This window comes from Carassius auratus, chromosome 50 (assembly GCF_003368295.1).
Source record: "Carassius auratus strain Wakin chromosome 50, ASM336829v1, whole genome shotgun sequence".
Classification (NCBI taxonomy): Eukaryota; Metazoa; Chordata; class Actinopteri; order Cypriniformes; family Cyprinidae; genus Carassius; species Carassius auratus.
Window position 1 is genome coordinate 17,964,702 of NC_039292.1, and position 20,322 is coordinate 17,985,023.

Genomic DNA, 20,322 nt, shown 5'->3' on the forward strand with positions numbered 1-20,322 from the left:
GGAACAGCATCGAGCCCCGCCTCGATCACAGGAACAGCCTCGGGCACTGCCTCGGTCTCCGGAACACCATCGGTTACCGCATCGGCATCGGACACCACCTCGACCTCCAGAACAGCATCGGGCACCGCCTCGGCCTCAGGAACAGCCTCGGGCACCGCCTCGGCATCGGGCACAACCTCGGCCTCAGGAACAGCCTCGGGCACCGCCTCAGCATCGGACACCCGCTCGGTCACTGGAACAGCATCGGGCACCACCTAGGGGCACCGCCTCGGGTACCACCTCGGGGACGGCAGCGGTCCCCTCTTGAATGTCCTCTTGGACGGCAGCGGCCCACTCGGGAACGTCCTCCTGGACGGCAGCGGCCCGCTCGAGAACGTCCCCCTGGACGGCAGCAGCCCGCTCGGGAACGTTTTCCAGGCTTTGAGGAACGGCAGAATCCTGTCCCCTCTTCCTCCGCCCTCTACGATGGCGATGTTGGGTCGGCCATCTTGTGCTGTGGCTCTAAGCTGGCGGCCATCTTGTGCTGTGGCTCTAAGCTGGCGGCCATCTTGTACTGTGGCTCTAAGCTGGTGGCCATCTTGTGTTGTGGCGCTGGGCTGGCGGCCATCTTGTGCTGTGGCGCTGGGCTGGCGGCCATCTTGTGCTGTGGCGCTGGGCTGGCGGCCATCTTGTGTTGTGGCGCTGGGCTGGCGGCCATCTTGTGCAGTGGTGCTGGGCTGGTGGCCATCTTGTGTTGTGGCGCTGGGCTGGCGGCCATCTTGTGCTGTGGCGCTGGGCTGGCGGCCATCTTGTGCTGTGGCGCTGGGCTGGCGGCCATCTTGTGTTGTGGGGCTGGGCTGGCGGCCATCTTGTGCAGTGGTGCTGGGCTGACGACCACCCCGCTGCAAGAGACAGGAGTGGCTGGGGCATCCCACCGACCCCGATGCTGCAGGTAGCGCACGAATTCCCAGAATTCCAGTGTCTCTACCTGCGCCATCTCCTCCAGAGACACTGGATCATCCAGACCGCCATTAAAATAATCTTTAAGGGCCGTGTCGTTGTACCCCATGCCCTCTGCCAGGGACCAGAACACCTGAGCCAGGGCACCCACTTCATAGTCCTCTTGGCGGAGGGCGATTAACCTCAGATATCTGGCTCGCCTCTCCGCCATCTTGGCTGGGGAACGAAAAATGACATACCGCTGGTTCTCTTTGTGACGGAGTCCTTCTGTCACGTTACGTGATGGTTGAAACACGGCGAGAGAACCAATTGCAGGTAAGCATGATTTATTTAAGGGATAATCCAGAGAGGTAACAGTCCATGCAGGGTCAAAACCAGAGAATCCAAATCGGAACATAAACAGGACACGAACACGGGGCAAGGCAAGGCAAGGCAAGGCAAGGCAAGGCAAGGCAAGGCAAGGCAAGGCAAGGCAAGGCAAGGCAAGGCAAGGCAAGGATGACGGACATGAATAATACACTGACATTAAACAAGGACTCCGTAATACAGACTAAGACAGACTGGGTATTTATACACAGATGGATAACGAGGAAACAGGAGACAGGTGGGGAAACAATCAATTACACAACAAGGAGGAAGGTGACCAAATAAGGGAACAGAGAGTGATCTGGAGACAGACACCGTGAGAAAGGAGGACATCTAGTGGAACCCCAGGGAACACAACCCAGACACGTTGACATATAAATCACAATCATATGAGCAATGTGGAGGCATGCCACTAGCCTTTTTTCTTACTGAATACCTCGCTCAAGTCTTGGTATTCCGTGCAGACAATTTCAATGGTGGTAGTACCTATAGAAGTGGAAGACAGTGATGATAACAAAAGGAGGGTGATTGTTTGGCTGACCAGGATAACTGAGGCTTTTCCAGGTTCCTATTTGATAAAGTTTCCTGAAGCTCCTGAGCTGATTATCTGTCAATGCAAAGAACAAGCCTAATAATTTTAGAGTTACATGTAGTCTAAAGGCATTGCTTTAAAAGTGTAAAACAGACTCACCAGTTGAGAGTGGGAAACTTGCACATCAAAATTGCAAGTGTTAATTCAACTCTAGCAGAGTTAAAATCAACTCCGAAAAAGTGTACATATTTTCCCAATCTTTTCAGAATTACATTAACACTCTTCAAAGAGTTAATTGTATAACAATATGAATGAAGTACATGTTATAGAGTTAAAAAAACAACAACTCTGGTCCACACCACATTGTTGATTTTTCCTTAACACCAGTCTAAAGAGTTACAATTTAAGACCTTTAAGATGAGTTAGCATTACAAAAACTATCCTGCGCAGCAAAAAAGCCAGTGTACAATTAACTCAATTCAACTCAAATTGAATCATTAATTTAACAGAATCATTTCACATCCATTTATCAAAGCTATTATTAACAAGTGAAATATCAGAGACAGGGTTCACTCAAAGCATTTACCCAAAAATGTGGTTCCAAACCTGTATGACATACATGGTGTCTGTGGAATGGCATGAGTAAAAGTAAATAACAATTCAGGTGAACAATTTGTTTAAAGGGTTATGTTTTAAGGGTTATTTCGCCACAAAAAAATAAAAATGATGTCATCATTTATTTACCTGACCGTTGGTCTCTGTGCATGAATGTGCATTTATGAGACTCTATTAGCAAAGCAATTCAGTCCAACTTAACTAGAAAAAGCACACAAGTTGTGAACAAAAACACAAAATAAAATACAATCTATATACTTTATTTTATTGAGGTAAATATATCTGTTGTGCTCATTGCAACAGGAAGTCATCACGTTCATCTGTCAGCTTTTATTTTGACTGTCATGACAACCGAAGCTCCAGTGTGTAATTCAGAGTGAACTGAACAAATAGTGTCTCATGAGCACACAGTCATGTGTAAGGGAAACAGGTCAATTTAGCTCAAAGGGAATCATTTAAGATTTTAAAGGGAATTTGAACAGAATCACTGTTTCACGGCTGTTCACGGAGACGCGCCTGCGGTTCAGTGAACGAGCCGTTTAACATAAAATCTGCGCTGGATACTAATATCCAAACTATAGTGAAAACACTATCAATTAGCACAGTAACAAGATCGGCAGTTTAAGACATTAACTTGTAAGCACAAAACACAAGATACTTCTCTTTTCAATATGAATAAGGCTTTATTAGATAAATCTAAGACATATAAACTAATCTAACACATAAACGCACGCACACACACATTCACACAAGTTGCAGGAAGGTCGAAAGTTAGGGAAAGATGAGTTTAAGAGAATGGAAATATGGAATCCCAAGTTTACAGCAATACGTTAAATTGCATAGACATGAACAACCATCAATCACGTAATTAGCCCTTGCATTGAGTTCCTCAATGTGACTAAAATTATATTAGATACACCAGCACAACAAATATCTGGGGATACGTTGCCTTAGTTTCCTGTGAAAGGGACTCCCGTTGAAAGGGGTATCCCGGTGTCGCTGATTGGCTGGAAGTTCAGTTGGCTGAAGTGACGTCTTGGGGAGCCCGTGCTTGGGCGTTGGCTGAAGCTGGAGTTGTGTGGCTGCCTGGCTGGTCGGAGTTCAAACGCGCAGACGAGGTCGACGTTACAAAACTTAACTCAGAACACGAAACTCTCAAACGGAAAAGAAAAGAAATAAAGTTTGACGAGACTAGGTTGTGTTCCTTCTCATTGTGGCATAAGTAGCAGCAGGCAGGCACGCTGGAACCGCGCTCGAAGAACCATGATGACTAACCACATGGCTAGATGCTACAAGCTAAAGCTAGGTAGCAAAGCTACAAGCTAAGAGCAGGCATGACTGATAGCACGAGCAAGGCTGGAACTAAAAGCCGACATGGCTAATAGCAGCAGGCAGACTAGAACTAAAAGCAGACTAAAAGCAAAATTTCATGGGATCCAAAGTATTTAAAACTTCCTTGTTGGCCACCCCTCAAATGTTGCCTTGACCAATCAGATATGTTCTTGAGTCTTGGGTATCATAAATCATTTGTTTATCTTACCAAGCATGTGGTTCTTGCCTCACAGGGTCTAATTTTGGACATGATTCCTATAACATGATTATGATATATTTTACAAATAAATGATTGTCAGGGCAATATCAAGCAAGAAAATTCAATCACACACATATCAAACACGACTATGTACCCTTCAGCTATACCATAGTCATTTAAAGAAAACATACACGATAAGTGATTATAACATGATAGTCAAATGTGTGGGTTACACGTAAATGAATATGGAGTTAAGCAATAGAATGATTCATTCATAAGTCTTTTTTGAGTTCATTCTGGTCCATATATAATGTATAAAAAGGGTTTCTTTGCCATTCTCTGGCAAAGGACTTTTCTGTGAAGACAAAGGTTTAAAGCCCTTCCCCCTTAGGAATTTCAGTCTGGTTTCACTGGCTGGGGGGGGAAGTCAATGCAAGTATTTAACTTGATCTCCTGGGTTTACATGTGATGTCCAGCGTTGCATTCCAATCACGAACAATAAATTTGACAATCTCTTCTTTGAATTAAAATTGTCAATAATTGTTCTATTGGTGTTAATGTTGAAAGCTGTTGTGTGAACAAGTTGGTTGGTTGGTTATCTTGTTTGGTTCCTGTGGCACTAGAACTGATTTATGACTTCCTGAGGAATTCAGCTCATGTTTCAATGCACACAGCTCTGATAGACTCTTTGATTTGTCTGATTTGACTCATTTCTGCTACATATATCCCCCTTTCGATCGGCGAGGTGTTTAGGTGAAGACATCGTCGATCGCTGGAGAAACAAAGGCAGAAGAAGCAGACAAACACAGCAAACAGCAAGACAACACCTCCATGACAGTTACTGTACTGGTGCAGGCATCAGGTTATTTAGGTACACGTGGTTAAGTTCAATTAGTCAATGTAGTTTAGCACATTGAGGATAGTTTAGATGGTCTTGGAAATTGTTTTTATTTTGATTCATCAATCAAATTTGTGGTTAACTTTGTTTGGTTCTTCTAGGTTGTCTTACTTTACATGTTTACCATTAGTTTTCTAGTAATTTCATTTTCAATTCAATGGATTGACCTATCATGCATGGAGCTCTCTGGCTTCCATTCAGTTTAGAGTGGCTGGCGGATATTAGGTGTTGCGAGTCAATCCTAATATCAGACCTTCAACCCTCGCAGGGTGTCTAGGCATTTCACCTACTCAGGAAAGAGGGGAAGGAGAAGGATAGGTAAAAGAAGAACAAAACAAAACAAGGCTGCTGTGGGTTTTCCTAGCATGTGTTACAACTACTATTGAGCTAGGATGTCAGGTGCAGCTAGTGTGTCGTGAACCTTAACTTAGTGTCAGGTGTTCTACCTATTGTGAGGATGGCTGCACGTTTCTTCATGGTGGGTATGTGTAACTTTGTTACGCTAAAAGTTGGATATTCTACCTGTGGGAAGAATATGTTTGTTGACTGTGTTATCAGTAGATGTGTTTACCTCTGGGTGTAGGTAATGTTGTGTATTACTGGTGTAGTGCATGTGTGGTCAGATCTGTTCAAGTCTGTGTTGTCTCCCCCTTTTTCTAGCATGTCACTGAAGACTGGCTCTCTGCATCTTTGGCTTGGATGAGGGCGTGTCCATGGTCTAATGAGGGGTCAGTCCAGCAAGGCAGGAAGTTCTTTAGCACGCCGTCGGAGGCAGTTTGGCATGGCTGTGTGAAGCTGAGTTGCAAAACTTGTCTCCTATGTTGCATTCTTCTTGTGATGCCTTCTGGCTGTAGCAGACTTTCTGACCTTCTGTGCTCTGGTGGTTGCTGTTGCACAGACAGGGAATGTGGTACTTGGAGTTGGAGTTCATTTGACAGTTTGTTAGTGACTGAGGTGATGTCCTTTAGTACCTCAGATTTTTCATCAACAGTTGGCCGTGAAAGACTTGTTCATTCTGGGTTGTTGTTGAACAGGTGCTTGTCATCTCTGATGCGGTGCACCAGGTGATCACCGGCCTTCCGTTCTGTCGCTGGTCACAGCGAGCATGACTCAACTTTGTGGTCACCTGCATGTAAATTGTCTTGAAGGAACTCTCTTAGTTGTTCCATGACTTGTTCCGTGTCTTCTAATGGTAAGCGGTTATGTTCTTGTGCATACTCAGCACTGTGCATGTCTGAGTGGTGCTGAGGCGGGTTTTGTTGTCGCTTACCCACACGAGTTGCTCTTGGATGAGTCGGGTGATTACCTTTGGATATCTGGTTAGGTTTCCAGATGTTCTTATCCTTTTGGTTTCTTGAGAAGCGTGGCTGGTCCCATGGATTTTTCCAGCAGTTGGGCTGAAAGCGGTCGTGGATATGGGCGTCACGTTCTCTGTGCTCTTGATGGAAGACTCTGGTGTTGTGATGCCACTGGGTGGCGTCCAGTGCAAGGCTTGAGTCTTTGTTGACAGAGTTCAAGAGTGTGGATGTTTTGTTACCTTTCTTTGAGGCCAACTTCTGCTTGTTATAGGCCTTCTGTGTTAGGTCACGCAACTGTTGGATGGTCATGGAGTTCGGACAGGCCATGACACCTAGATGGTGACTGACTCCGGGGTGCAGATTCTTTAGGAAGAGGGTTTTGAAGTTCACATCCTCTTCAAGGTCAGGGCTGTTGTGTGCACCGAAGTAGGCTTGTCGGAGTCGGTTGTAATAAGCTTGTGGAGTCTCTTGACGACCTTGTTTGGTTTCCAAGGCAGTTAACAGTCCATGTTCAGACTCTGGGTCTGTAAACTCTTTAATCAGGACCTCACGAAGTCGCTGGTAGTTTGACTTGGTTTGACTGGGCTGTCGATCTAGAAAGTTTCGTACCTCGGGACTGGACGTGGCTCTAAGGAGGTATAACCAGTCTCTGTCAGTCACATGAGGTCTCACTTCCAGATGAAATTCAATATCTCGCAGGTAAGCTTGGATGTCGGGGCTCTCTGTGGAGTTCGGGTTGAACCTGCTGATGTTTTTAGACAGCTTGTTGAGGTCTTTGATGGTCATCCCGTGTGCAGCTCCAAGGCCTTGGACGGGAGGTTTTCTTTCGTTGGCAGAAAAGGTTTGTGTGGCGAAGGCAGGTGAGGTTTTGGGTTGTGGCCCTTCGCTCCTTTCATCAGATGCCAGTTCTTGGACGTGGGACTCTGCTCTGCTCAGCAGTGATGAGGCTAAGAGATGTTTCTCTTTTCTTGGCTCTAGTTTGTGCTTGTAAGCATTTTGGAGTTCTTTTCTGACCATGTAGAGCTCATCGTTGGTATCATCTAGTTGTTGGGTCAGATTGTCCATTTCAGTTCTGTACCTTTCAAGGTGGTCTTTCAAAGCACTGATTTCAGAATTCTTGTTTCTGATGTCTATCTTGGCTTTCTCCAGTAGCTGTTCGGCATACTGGAGTCTGTTTACCAGGTCTTTCTGAGCAGCCGTTGTATGTTGCTGGTCTAGCTGAGCTGCTGCCAGGGCTGCAAGGAGCTTCATAACTTGTTCTGTTGTTTCCTGCTCCCTCTCGCTGGGTGCTTTGAGTTGATTTTGAACTTTCACTTCCAGCTTGTCTATGCGACGTTGAGCACGTGTCAGCTCCTCTTGAAGGTGGGTGATGTGCTTGTCGCTCAGTTTCAGCTGGGTGGTGAAGGCATAGCTTAGTGAGCTCGTGATCTTGACTAGCTCCTTGTGGTTGTTGTTCTGGCTTGAATCTTGTGTCAGGAATCTTCTCAGGATTAGGATTATTATTAAAAATAATAACAGTTCAAATGTCTTTGGAGTGAGGCTGTCTGTTATGCCTCTCAGCCAAATGTTCACATCTTCCCCATGGGAAATGGGGTCTGCAGTCTGGGGCATGTTGGCACGCTAGGGAGAAGAGAGACTGACACAGATCTGTGTGGAGTAAAAGCCTATGTGTGGTGGGACAACTAAGTGTTGTATCAGTGATTGTGAACCACTAGTGAAATGTGGTGATGACTGTGTTGGTCTCAGGGTGTCTAAGTAGACTAGAGATGCGAAGACTTTGTCACTCTAATGAGGAAGAGGAAAAGAGAGACAGAGGTGAAAAACAAATTCAAATGACAAGCAAAATTTCTGTTTTTCAAATGAGGAAAATAATTTTTTCCAATTAAATGTTATCAAAAACATAAACAATATTATTATATTTCTTGCTTTGGACAAAAGAATACAATAATAATTCTGATATCTCTTTTCTTAGTCTGACAGGATTGACACCGTACACCTTTCAGTTGGACGGCTCACCAGGGAGTCAGCGAAGGCGACAGTTGCTCTATTAAATTGATCTCAACGTTGGATGAGATGCTAAAACTTGGATTGCGTTTCCAAATGTAGGGAGGTTAGAAAGAACAAATGAGAGGATGATTACAATCAAATTCATAAGGATGATTCGTCGTCTTTGGCACGATTGTGTATTTACTTCACTTAGAATTGATTGATGGTTCTTACATGTCCTACAAATGTAAAAAGAGAAGAGGAAAGTAAAGGAGAGAGAGGACGGAGATGGTAAGTCTCAGTAGCGGTTATCTCAACTACAAGGAGAGCGTTGTGTTAGTTGCTGCACAACTAATCAAACAAAATAAACTTTAAGTGAAAGAGAGTTGTCTTTCTAATTTATTTGAACTCGTAGTGAGGGATAACAATGTCTCCTTTTAGGGCTCAGGTTTGTCGTTCCCAGGCTAGGATACACAAAAGAAATGGTAAGAAATAGGAAAATTAAAAAATTAATAAATGGGCAAAATATGCAAACATGAAATTAAAAAGAGGAAATCAATACTTAAAACAATAGTGGTTAAGTGTATAACCAAAACAGGAAGAGGGGTAAAACGCATTCAAATAAGTAAAGGTCTGAATAGCATATATTCAGATGGGTAATAAATAAATTAGGAAGAATATGTTTACTTAACTTCCAAAGTTCGAGGCTTATTCATTCCTAAAAATAATTAGACCCAAAAGAGAATACTAGAAATAAAAGATCATATGAAATGATCTGAAAGGGAAATTTTAAATGATTCAAAATAAATTTAATGTTTCAATTAAATTTCAATTTGACAATTAATAATTGTGAGTCAGTATTTCCCTTTCTAGTAAAATGAAAATAAGTGGTCTAGTGAGAAAAGAGAGCGATAAAAAGAAAGAGACTAACAAGTGTTAGTTAAGATGTTTAAAATGGTTAAATCACGTCAGCGTTGCCCAAACACACATTATTCTACCACTGGATGGTAATGCTAACGGCTAACCCTTGAGGCTAGTGGCTTTAGTATAGACTTTCAATGTAAATGCAATGGTTTTGTTAGCTTAGCGCCGCGGAGTTTGTGCGCTGCGCGTGCACAGTTCAGAGTTTCTCCGGAAGTACGTTAGGCTTCCGGGTCACGGTCGTCACTATGGCAACCAAAACACATTCTAGTGGATTAGCACATGAATCGTTGCAAATACAGTTAAACATGTTACATGAAATGTCGGCTCATTTCAACACTGTACAAATAACAACACCGCCTTTCAGTTGGTTTTGCGATGTGGCACTTAAACTCTCAGTTTGTATAGAGTTAAATTTATCTTAATTCAAATAGCAGCTTCCTGCTGTAGTTATTATATCAATCTCAGCAATTTGAATCTCCGTGCCAGTTTTTCTGGACACAAACATAAAAGTTTTCCTTCGCTGTTGGTACACAGTCAAAATTTACTTGATCAAGCTTTTAAAACACTCCCATTCAAATTACTCTCGGACACACGCAGTGTTACGCGAGATTGCATTCACTTTGTGAACGGATACAAATGGGCAAACATTGTTCTCTAATGTTTAACGTTAACGTAGGGGAGTCGAATATCAAATTTGATTCGGCAGTGGAACACGCACTGGCAATCAAACTATATGAAATATGAATACGGGGACTTTGATAAATAGATTGAGGAACCCGCTCAAAACTATTCTTTATTCACCGATTTATATCCCTTTTGAAACACTAACAGTTTAGCTCCGTTCAGCAAACAGTGACTGAGATAGCGTTTGAGACACTGGAACACGCAGTGAAATCAAATCAGCTATAAAACAAGGCATTACACAAATGAGGAACACGCTCAATTTCTACCTTATTGTACGTTCTCAGATGTTTACTTTTAAGTTCACTTACTGCTGTTAACAACGGGGAGACGGACTCGAGTTAAAGTCTCCTCTAGCTCCTTTCATTCAAGCGGGAGGGCGCGCGCTGCTTACGTCACGCGTCACACACACATACTCAGGTCTCGCATGCTTCTCATCTTTCATTCCTTTAGCAAAATCAAAGATTAAATAACTTGGTTTATGCTCACAATTTAGATTAAACTGCCCGCAATCATTCTCCACCATTATAAATGTAAGGGAAACAGGTCAATTTAGCTCAAAGGGAATCATTTAAGATTTTAAAGGGAATTTGAACAGAATCACTGTTTCACGGCTGTTCACGGAGACGCGCCTGCGGTTCAGTGAACGAGCCGTTTAACATAAAATCTGCGCTGGATACTAATATCCAAACTATAGTGAAAACACTATCAATTAGCACAGTAACAAGATCGGCAGTTTAAGACATTAACTTGTAAGCACAAAACACAAGATACTTCTCTTTTCAATATGAATAAGGCTTTATTAGATAAATCTAAGACATATAAACTAATCTAACACATAAACGCACGCACACACACATTCACACAAGTTGCAGGAAGGTCGAAAGTTAGGGAAAGATGAGTTTAAGAGAATGGAAATATGGAATCCCAAGTTTACAGCAATACGTTAAATTGCATAGACATGAACAACCATCAATCACGTAATTAGCCCTTGCATTGAGTTCCTCAATGTGACTAAAATTATATTAGATACACCAGCACAACAAATATCTGGGGATACGTTGCCTTAGTTTCCTGTGAAAGGGACTCCCGTTGAAAGGGGTATCCCGGTGTCGCTGATTGGCTGGAAGTTCAGTTGGCTGAAGTGACGTCTTGGGGAGCCCGTGCTTGGGCGTTGGCTGAAGCTGGAGTTGTGTGGCTGCCTGGCTGGTCGGAGTTCAAACGCGCAGACGAGGTCGACGTTACAAAACTTAACTCAGAACACGAAACTCTCAAACGGAAAAGAAAAGAAATAAAGTTTGACGAGACTAGGTTGTGTTCCTTCTCATTGTGGCATAAGTAGCAGCAGGCAGGCACGCTGGAACCGCGCTCGAAGAACCATGATGACTAACCACATGGCTAGATGCTACAAGCTAAAGCTAGGTAGCAAAGCTACAAGCTAAGAGCAGGCATGACTGATAGCACGAGCAAGGCTGGAACTAAAAGCCGACATGGCTAATAGCAGCAGGCAGACTAGAACTAAAAGCAGACTAAAAGCAAAATTTCATGGGATCCAAAGTATTTAAAACTTCCTTGTTGGCCACCCCTCAAATGTTGCCTTGACCAATCAGATATGTTCTTGAGTCTTGGGTATCATAAATCATTTGTTTATCTTACCAAGCATGTGGTTCTTGCCTCACAGGGTCTAATTTTGGACATGATTCCTATAACATGATTATGATATATTTTACAAATAAATGATTGTCAGGGCAATATCAAGCAAGAAAATTCAATCACACACATATCAAACACGACTATGTACCCTTCAGCTATACCATAGTCATTTAAAGAAAACATACACGATAAGTGATTATAACATGATAGTCAAATGTGTGGGTTACACGTAAATGAATATGGAGTTAAGCAATAGAATGATTCATTCATAAGTCTTTTTTGAGTTCATTCTGGTCCATATATAATGTATAAAAAGGGTTTCTTTGCCATTCTCTGGCAAAGGACTTTTCTGTGAAGACAAAGGTTTAAAGCCCTTCCCCCTTAGGAATTTCAGTCTTGTTTCACTGGCTGGGGGGGGAAGTCAATGCAAGTATTTAACTTGATCTCCTGGGTTTACATGTGATGTCCAGCGTTGCATTCCAATCACGAACAATAAATTTGACAATCTCTTCTTTGAATTAAAATTGTCAATAATTGTTCTATTGGTGTTAATGTTGAAAGCTGTTGTGTGAACAAGTTGGTTGGTTGGTTATCTTGTTTGGTTCCTGTGGCACTAGAACTGATTTATGACTTCCTGAGGAATTCAGCTCATGTTTCAATGCACACAGCTCTGATAGACTCTTTGATTTGTCTGATTTGACTCATTTCTGCTACACATGCACAGAGATCAACAATCAAGTCAGGATGTTTGTTAAATAATATGAAAAAGTTCAGTATGTTTCTCGGCAAACCTTATTGTATACCTGCAGAAAACTTGTAATATATTATTATACAGTACTATTATACATTTGCTTCTTTTTTAACAGCTTGATATTTTTCACTATAGACTAACATTATAGGATGTTATGGACAAGCATATTCAGGACATTTTATTTAAATCTCCTTTTGCGGTCTGACAAAGAAACATACGACAATTTCAAGGGTGAGTAAATGATTATTTAAATCTGAACTATCCCTTTAAGGAAAAGCATTTAACTCACTGTAAAAGTATATATTTTTGTTGTAAAAAGAATTCCGTCTTACTGGAAAATAGGTTGCGATTCCTGAATTCCATGCTGATCTCAACGCGCTGAGGCAGGACTCTGCCTATCAAAATGATTACGCATAAATGGGACAGCACATAAATAAAGTACAAGCATACCAAAAAATAATGTCTGATCTGTAGTTCATGCTACCCATGTGTCATACTCCTAGTCTTGTGAGGGCACAAATTCACTTTGAATGGTGAACAATTTAACTTCCTCAGTATAGAGAGTTTGAGTATATTGAAAGTTATTTACAAATATATACAAATTAGTATATATGAAAATATATATAAATATATATGACATATGAAACAAACACATACATACACACACACACACACACAAATAAAATATTTCTCAGATCAGTTTTATTACGCAGCATGTAAAAAGACAGTGAAAGTCAATATAATCTGTAATTATGTCCCCACTGGATGTTACAAATGCCTCATTTGTAATGGGTTTAGTTGGTTTTGTCTTGTCGCGCCGGGACTCTGCATCACAGTATGTAAAGTGGCATGACATTTCTGTCACACACTTGAGGAATATAGGCCAATCACAATGCATTGGACAGCTGGCCAATCAGAGCACACCTCGCTTTTCAGAATGATGAGCTTTGTAAAAATAGATGTGTTTAGGGAGCTGGGGCATAGCAACAATAATGTACATTGTGTGGAAAAAAAAAAAAAAAAAAAAATATATATATATATATATATATATATATATATATATATATATATATATATTTATTTATTTTTATTTTTTTCTATAAACCACATAAACACATTGCATTACACCAAATACACAAAATGTTATGTTCTTTTTATCAATGTCATATGACCCCTTAAAAATGTAAACATAAAAATTAAAGCTAATTCATTAAGAAACATAAATTCATAAATTTGTGTAAATATATCAGTTGGTTCAGTGTAACTAATGCATTGTGTTAACAAATGAGACTTTAATTACTTAATTGTGAAGTGTAGCCAGTTTATGTACTAAATATGTACAAATGTAACAAAATCTGAATTATTTTTTTGTACATTCAGGAGGTCTAAATAATAATTGCCATTTCAGAATCAATATGTTTTTTGAAGCGTTCAAAAGTAATGTGTTTTAGATCTTTTGGACGTTTCCATCATAAGTCTGAAATCACCGGCGGCATAAACATCACGTCACAAACTTCTCAAATGACATTTGTGCAGTAAACATGCTTCAATACTGAGCGACTAAAGGCCTATAGCAGTGTTCAGACACATGCCACTATTAGTTCTGATGACTGATGTGTTGTTTAGTGTAGTTTGGGCAGAGCTGGTGTTCCCTGGAGTAAATGAGGAACGATCATATGGGACTGCAGAAGTTCAGCTCCCACATGCCACATTAGAGGAGCAGCTTTGACACCCGTGGGTGTTGTGAGCTGACATGGAATCAGATGCAGCGGCTGTAGAACATCTCAGTGAAATGAAAGCCAGCTGTGAGAGCGGCACACGGCTCAAATCACAGGAGATTCTGTCAAGAAGCAGTGTATGATGGGAGACTGACTGACACTTTGACTGACAATGCACTGGGATTGTGTTTTTTAACCTGGTGTGGAAACTAAATCATGGGTCATTTATACAGTCAATTAATTTAAGTAAAGGAAAGAGAAAATATTAAGGTACAGTAAGCAATTTCTGGAAAACAATGTTGATATTTGAAAATCACAGAAACAAACACGCTCCTTGACCAAAACAAAATTATTAAAATTTGACCAAAATTAAAATGAAAATATAACTGAAAAAATAAAAATGAAAGCCAATTCTGAATATGAATACACTTTATAGTAGTAATAATTCTCTTTTATATTTTTTACATAATGTTTTATATATTCATACTAAAATTACTATGTCCCGATCAGGTTTTTTTGCCTCAGAGTCATTTGATTTTGAGTATCTACTGATACCAAGTCCCGATCCGATACTTCTATAATACATAAAAAAATAATAAAGGAGAGTGAAAAAAAAAGATCCAGGATGTTCAATAAAATACATTTATAAATATATTCAAATAGAAAACAGCTATTTTAAATAGGCTAGTATTTTTTTTTTTTTTTTTTTTACTGTTATGCTCTACTTTGGATCAAATACATGCAGGCTTGGTGAACAGAAGAGACTTCTTAAAAAAACAGATGGTTCAAAAACTTCTGACTGGTGGTATAGGCAATTTTAATGTTTCTATAATTTCTAGCTTTTAATTGACTTAGAAATATATAACTGCTGGACAATAACAAATAATAATTATTTGCTAATATACTACAAAAACTTTTTATCACATATAAGGCAGAATAGTTTCTATACTGTAATGCTATGTCTATTAGCACTGCATTGTTCATATACTTTATTTATCACCTGCTGGAGATGACTTGAAAAACCATGTTCTGTCCTTATCGTATATTAATGCCTTCCTGTTTCCAAACGTTTCCTTTTTTATGGGAAAACAACTGTTTTCATACAGTGATAGCTAAATGCTTTTGTCCATATTAGGAATTTCCTGATATGACTTTCTGTGTGAGAACGCCCTCCGGCTTCAAGGTAACGTCCGATTCTAATCGAGTCTGACATGAGATGATGGTGGGTTCAGATCTCTTTGTGGAGCACTGGCTGTTGTCAGACTCCTTGTGCATTCAATGAATAAATAAACTGTAACTTTACTGTACTATATTTACTCGGGCCTTCCAGATACTATGAACTCTGAATGTACAGGGAGGATCAGCATTGCTTCAGGCAAGCGTAACTCTGTAAACTGGGTAAAACTACAGCTGGTGCAGATGGATTCTCACAGGTGCTTTTGGGACTTTAAAGCACATTTAAACACCAACTCGCTCTCAGAAACATGAAAAGAATCACTGACTCAAACCTTCTTCTCTGCAGTCCCAGGTGGGAAGCAGCAGCAGTATTTACGCCTGAGGGCGTCTCAGCATGTGTCTGTGTCACACAAACCCCCTGTTCTGTTCAGAGACATATCCTAGCATGCAGTGCCACTCTTTTAGTGTCTCTGTGGCACTGCTACCTGCCGTTAACCCACTGTATGTCCACAGAGACTCGCATGGCCCTTGGAATATCTCTGTCAAATCACAGTCAATTACAGCGTGAGTGTCGTTTGCCCCTGGGCATGTCCCATCTGTGTGCTTAATTACAGTTAATAGAAGGTGAGGCTGTTATGAATGATAATGAGCTATTGAACTTTATAGAATTTTGAAAAAAGTTATTCTGCTTGTTAAAGCTGCATGTATTTGATTAAAAACACTGTAAAAACAAAAATATTGTGTGATTAAAAGTGACTGTAAAGGTATTTATTTTGTTACCAAAAAATCTATATTTCAAATAAAATTCTTTCTTTTGAGCTGTCATAAAATAATCCTGAAATATAAAATGTATCATGACTTCCACAAAAATATGAAGCAGAACAACACTGATAATGATCAAAAAAGTTTACTTGAATAGCAAATAAGCATGTTATAATAATTTCTGAATGATCATGTGGTACTGAAGACTTTAGTTATGATGCTGAAAATTCAGCTTTGATCACAGGAATAAGTTACGTTTTAAAAGATATACACACAGAAAATAGATATTATGATTTGCAATAATATTTCTGTATTTTAATCTAATAAATGCAGCCTTGGGGAACAGAAGATACTTTGTTAACATTTGTAAAGAAGCGTTGTGTGAAGCTCGTCTAACGCCCATCACACTGTGAGAGAGGTTCAAAGATTGCCATTGCTATGGTCTTGATACCAAAGATAACCTGCGATAATTTTCTGGCAGTGTCAGAAATTTTGGATGACCATCTCACAGTGTTTGCGGTCTACTGACTAGCCAATTAAAATTCAACATGAAATGACATGGAGCTAAAACATAAATGCCATGGAAGTTAAAATAGCTAAAAGGAATACTAGTGTGTGGGATTCCAATAAGTAATTTCCAATAAGTGTAAAAAAAAAAAAACAATTGCCAAATTAATTCAATATTACAGGTATTTAATCTTGTAGTACCTGGTTGTATTGTGTTAGTTTCCCGAAATCATCTGCATAAGTATGTTGCAGATAGAGATATTCATACATGCAAATAAATAGAGTTGCAGACATTCAGGCAACTTGATCTTGAGTGTTCAAGGACCTGCTTTGACCATTACAATATGGCAGACCGCTTACGTTTAGAAGCCCACAGAAACGGCCGCTAATAGGGAATATCTATGTAGCCTATGAATAAATAGGTGTCATCATCATTTAATCTGCATCTATGTCTTACAGTGTGATTTGTAATTATCTTATAAGATCACTATTATCACACAGTAGAGGGCATAACAGCAATCGTCGATAGCAGATCTTAGCAAAGCACACTCACAGTAAACACTCATTTATTTGTAAAGTTTGCTCTGCTAAGTTGTCTTGACCTTGTTAGAAACATTGTTTATGTGCATTATGTGACTTTTGGAGTTTAATGACTCACACAGGTTTGTGTTTTATTATTTTGCGTGGGCATGATTTCAGCTAAATTTTCACACCTGCCAAACGGCCATGAATGAATGAACGGACTAATCCGATTAGTCTTACAAACAAGCTCTGTGTTGTTTGTTATTGCCTAAAAAAAGCATCTGGATCATTCATTTACTTCCAGTCTTCAGTTACACTCCTAATACTTTCAGTTTACCACAAAATGACAATTCTGTCACCATTTAGTCCCCCACATCTTCTTGTGTGCTCCACAGTTTGGTTTGGAGTGACCTGTGGCTGAATAAGTAATGACAGAATTTTAGTTTAGAGAGCTCTATAACTATAAAGCTAGCGAATGTGCGCGCTAACACACACACACACACACACACACACACACATTTGCCTCTTATGGCTCTAGTGACATTTCCTTTCCACCTCAGGTGGCAGCCATCAAAGTCAGTCCTGTGCCAGCCGTAGTCTCTAATTGCCGAGTTCATGGCCGCACTTTGGTCATTAATCAGCCCATAGCTTCCCAAATTAGACATTCTCACTAGATATGCAGCAGTTAGTCGAGTTGAGCCGAAGACAAGCTGCGGTTGGAGTGCGAAAATCAACAACAGGCCAACAATAAAAGGACAGGCTTGCTCCTCTCCACTTGCACTCTGAGAGAAATAAATCAGCTGTGCACTTGATGTGTTAAAGATTTGCACCGCGACTGTGGAGGAATCGTTGCCATTGCAGCACTGCCATCTATAGGCTGTTTTTCAGCCAATGCATGCTGGGTAGTTTAAAGCAAAATGTGAATGATTAAAGCTGCTTTTATACCTTTCACCTTTTATATATATTAAACAGTGCCTTGCAAAAATATTCAGACCCCTGACCAATTCTCTCAACATATCTATTATAAATGATACACTTAAACTTCATTCTGATGGATATTTTTAACACTGAAACTCAAAATAAATTACTGTAAGGAGACATTGTGTTTTTGTCAGGAAATATTTTTAGGGAAAAAGAAAACAAACAAACAAAAAATGTAAGTATATTACTTGCATAAGTGTTCAGTGGAATCTGCCAAGTTACAAAGATGAAATACATTTCCCTAAACAAGAACACAATAACTTTACCATTGGCATCTTCCTGTGAGTAGTTAAACGTGCAATCACTATTTCTGGATGAATACCCCACTGTTAAAGGATCACTGGCCAAGCTGTGTATGTGAAAGAAAATGACGACTCAAGAGCATTCCACAGATGTTCGAAATACAATAATATAAATGTATATATATGGGAAAGGGTTCAAAATAATATCAAGATATCCCAGTCAGCACAGTTGGATCAATAATCAGGAAGTGGAAAGTCCACCACACCACCCAGTCACTGTCCTCAAAACTCAATTTGAAAGACAATCACAATCACTTTGAAAGAGTGACAAAGTTCAACGCATGCAACTTTAGAAATGGTGCACCAGTTAACCATATCAAGAGCAATTAAGTGTATTATCATTAAGCCCCTCCCCTTGAACACAGGTGAGCCAATGGCAGCCGAGTATCAGTTGCATCTTGAGTGTAACTCAGACATCTTTAGGCTTCAATGCCATATAGAAAAACATAGAAAGATCCGAAGCTTGCATCGTTTTCATGTTGTTTATGCTACAAAAATGTAAAAAAGATGTGCCTGTGGTACTTGTAACACTGTTTCCAGGTATCATGAGAGGATGGGCAATATAATTTATTTTATTAGGCAAGGCAAGGCAAGGCAAGTTTATTTATATAGCACATTTCGTACATAATGGTAATTGAAAGTGCTTTACATAAAATAAAGTAAAATAATCATGAAGAACAAAAAAAAAAAAAAAAAAAAAAGCAATTTAATTTTTTTTTTAAATGATTAAAAACTTACTTAATTAAAATGAATTTGAAACAGTTAGAAAATGATTTTATTAAAAAAAATATATATAGTGCAATCTGTTCGGACATTGCACAGTGCTCATTCAATAAATGAACAGCTAAACAGATGAGTTTTAAGTCTAGATTTAAATGTGACTAGTGTTTTAGCACATCTGATCTCTTCTGGAAGCTGATTCCAACTGCGGGCGGCATAGTAACTAAAGGCGGTTCCCCCTTGTTTTGTGTGAACCCTTGGTATTTCTAACTGACTTGATCCTAGTGAGTGCTCTGCTGGGTTTATATTCATTGAACATATCTGCAATGTATTTTGGTCCTAGGTCATTTAGTGACGTATATACAAGTAAAAGTACTTTAAAATCAATCCTAAATGTAACTGGTAGCCAGTGTAAGGCCCCGAGGACTGGTGTGATATGCTCAGATTTTCTGGTTCTAGTCAGAATCCTGGCAGCAGCGTTCTGGATGAGCTGCAGCTGTCTAATGGTCTTTTTGGGAAGGCCAGTGAGGAGCCCATTACAATAGTCCACCCTGCTGGTGATAAAGGCATGAAAAAGTTTCTCCAAGTCTTGGCTGGAAACAAAACATCTAATTATTTTTTAAATGATAGTATGCTGATTTAGTTACTGCTTTGATATGACTACTGAAACTAAGGTCTGTCTCCAGAATCACACCAAGATTCCTGACTTGATTTTTAGTTGTTTGACCCCTAGAGTCAAGGTATGCATTTACCTTGAAAACTTCATCTTTGTTTTCAAATGCAATGACTTCAGTTTTGTCCTTCTTTAACTGAAGAATGTTCTGGCACATTCAACTATTAATTTCATCAATGCATTGGCAGAGGGAGTCTGTAGTCATTTGGAGATATGGCTAGGTAAATCTGGGTATCATCAGCATAGCTGTGAATCCTGAACATTTCCTGAAACCCAAACAAAATAGAGCAAAATATCCGTAAGCACTCCTATCCCAATGAAGACAAAACCTTTTATTTTTTGGTTGCCATACTCTCATTAAGTTACAATTTCCGTCTGCTCAAGCAGAACGTTTATTGTCATCTTGCATTTCAGCAAGGTATCTCTTGCTTAAAGCAGCAAATATTAAAGTTAGTGAATCAATCTGCTATCACAAACCTACATAGTGAACTGTTTTTAAATCATGTACAATGAAATCAAAAACACATAAAGTTCTACATTTCAGTGCCTCTCAATAATAAACTAGTTAAATGTACATTATTTTAATCGTAAGAGTGTTGATCTGGGATGTTGTCATCTGCAGTTGTGAGACTTCTCCAGTTTGCATTGTGATCTGTAAACCCTCGCTTACCCACCGTATTTATTTTACAATCTTTTATACATCCCTAAATGGCACATTTATTTCCCACTTGAATGGTGGCCCTTCTATGTCCAAAACTGTGCAAAAAAACATTGTGGCACAAGGTTT

The 20,322-nt window shown here is 39.9% G+C and overlaps 1 protein-coding gene across 1 annotated transcript in view; it reads left to right on the top strand.

The window, feature by feature from the left end:
* The first annotated feature begins 1,221 nt into the window (after positions 1 to 1,221).
* Positions 1,222 to 20,322, top strand: part of LOC113066415 (neural cell adhesion molecule 2) — a 104,068-nt gene continuing 84,967 nt past the window's right edge. Inside the window, exons 1-3 of the mRNA XM_026238313.1 lie at positions 1,222 to 1,254; positions 15,415 to 15,420; positions 15,500 to 15,632. Of these exons, the coding sequence (XP_026094098.1) occupies positions 1,222 to 1,254; positions 15,415 to 15,420; positions 15,500 to 15,632 (172 nt within the window). The remainder of the gene's footprint in view (positions 1,255 to 15,414; positions 15,421 to 15,499; positions 15,633 to 20,322) is intronic.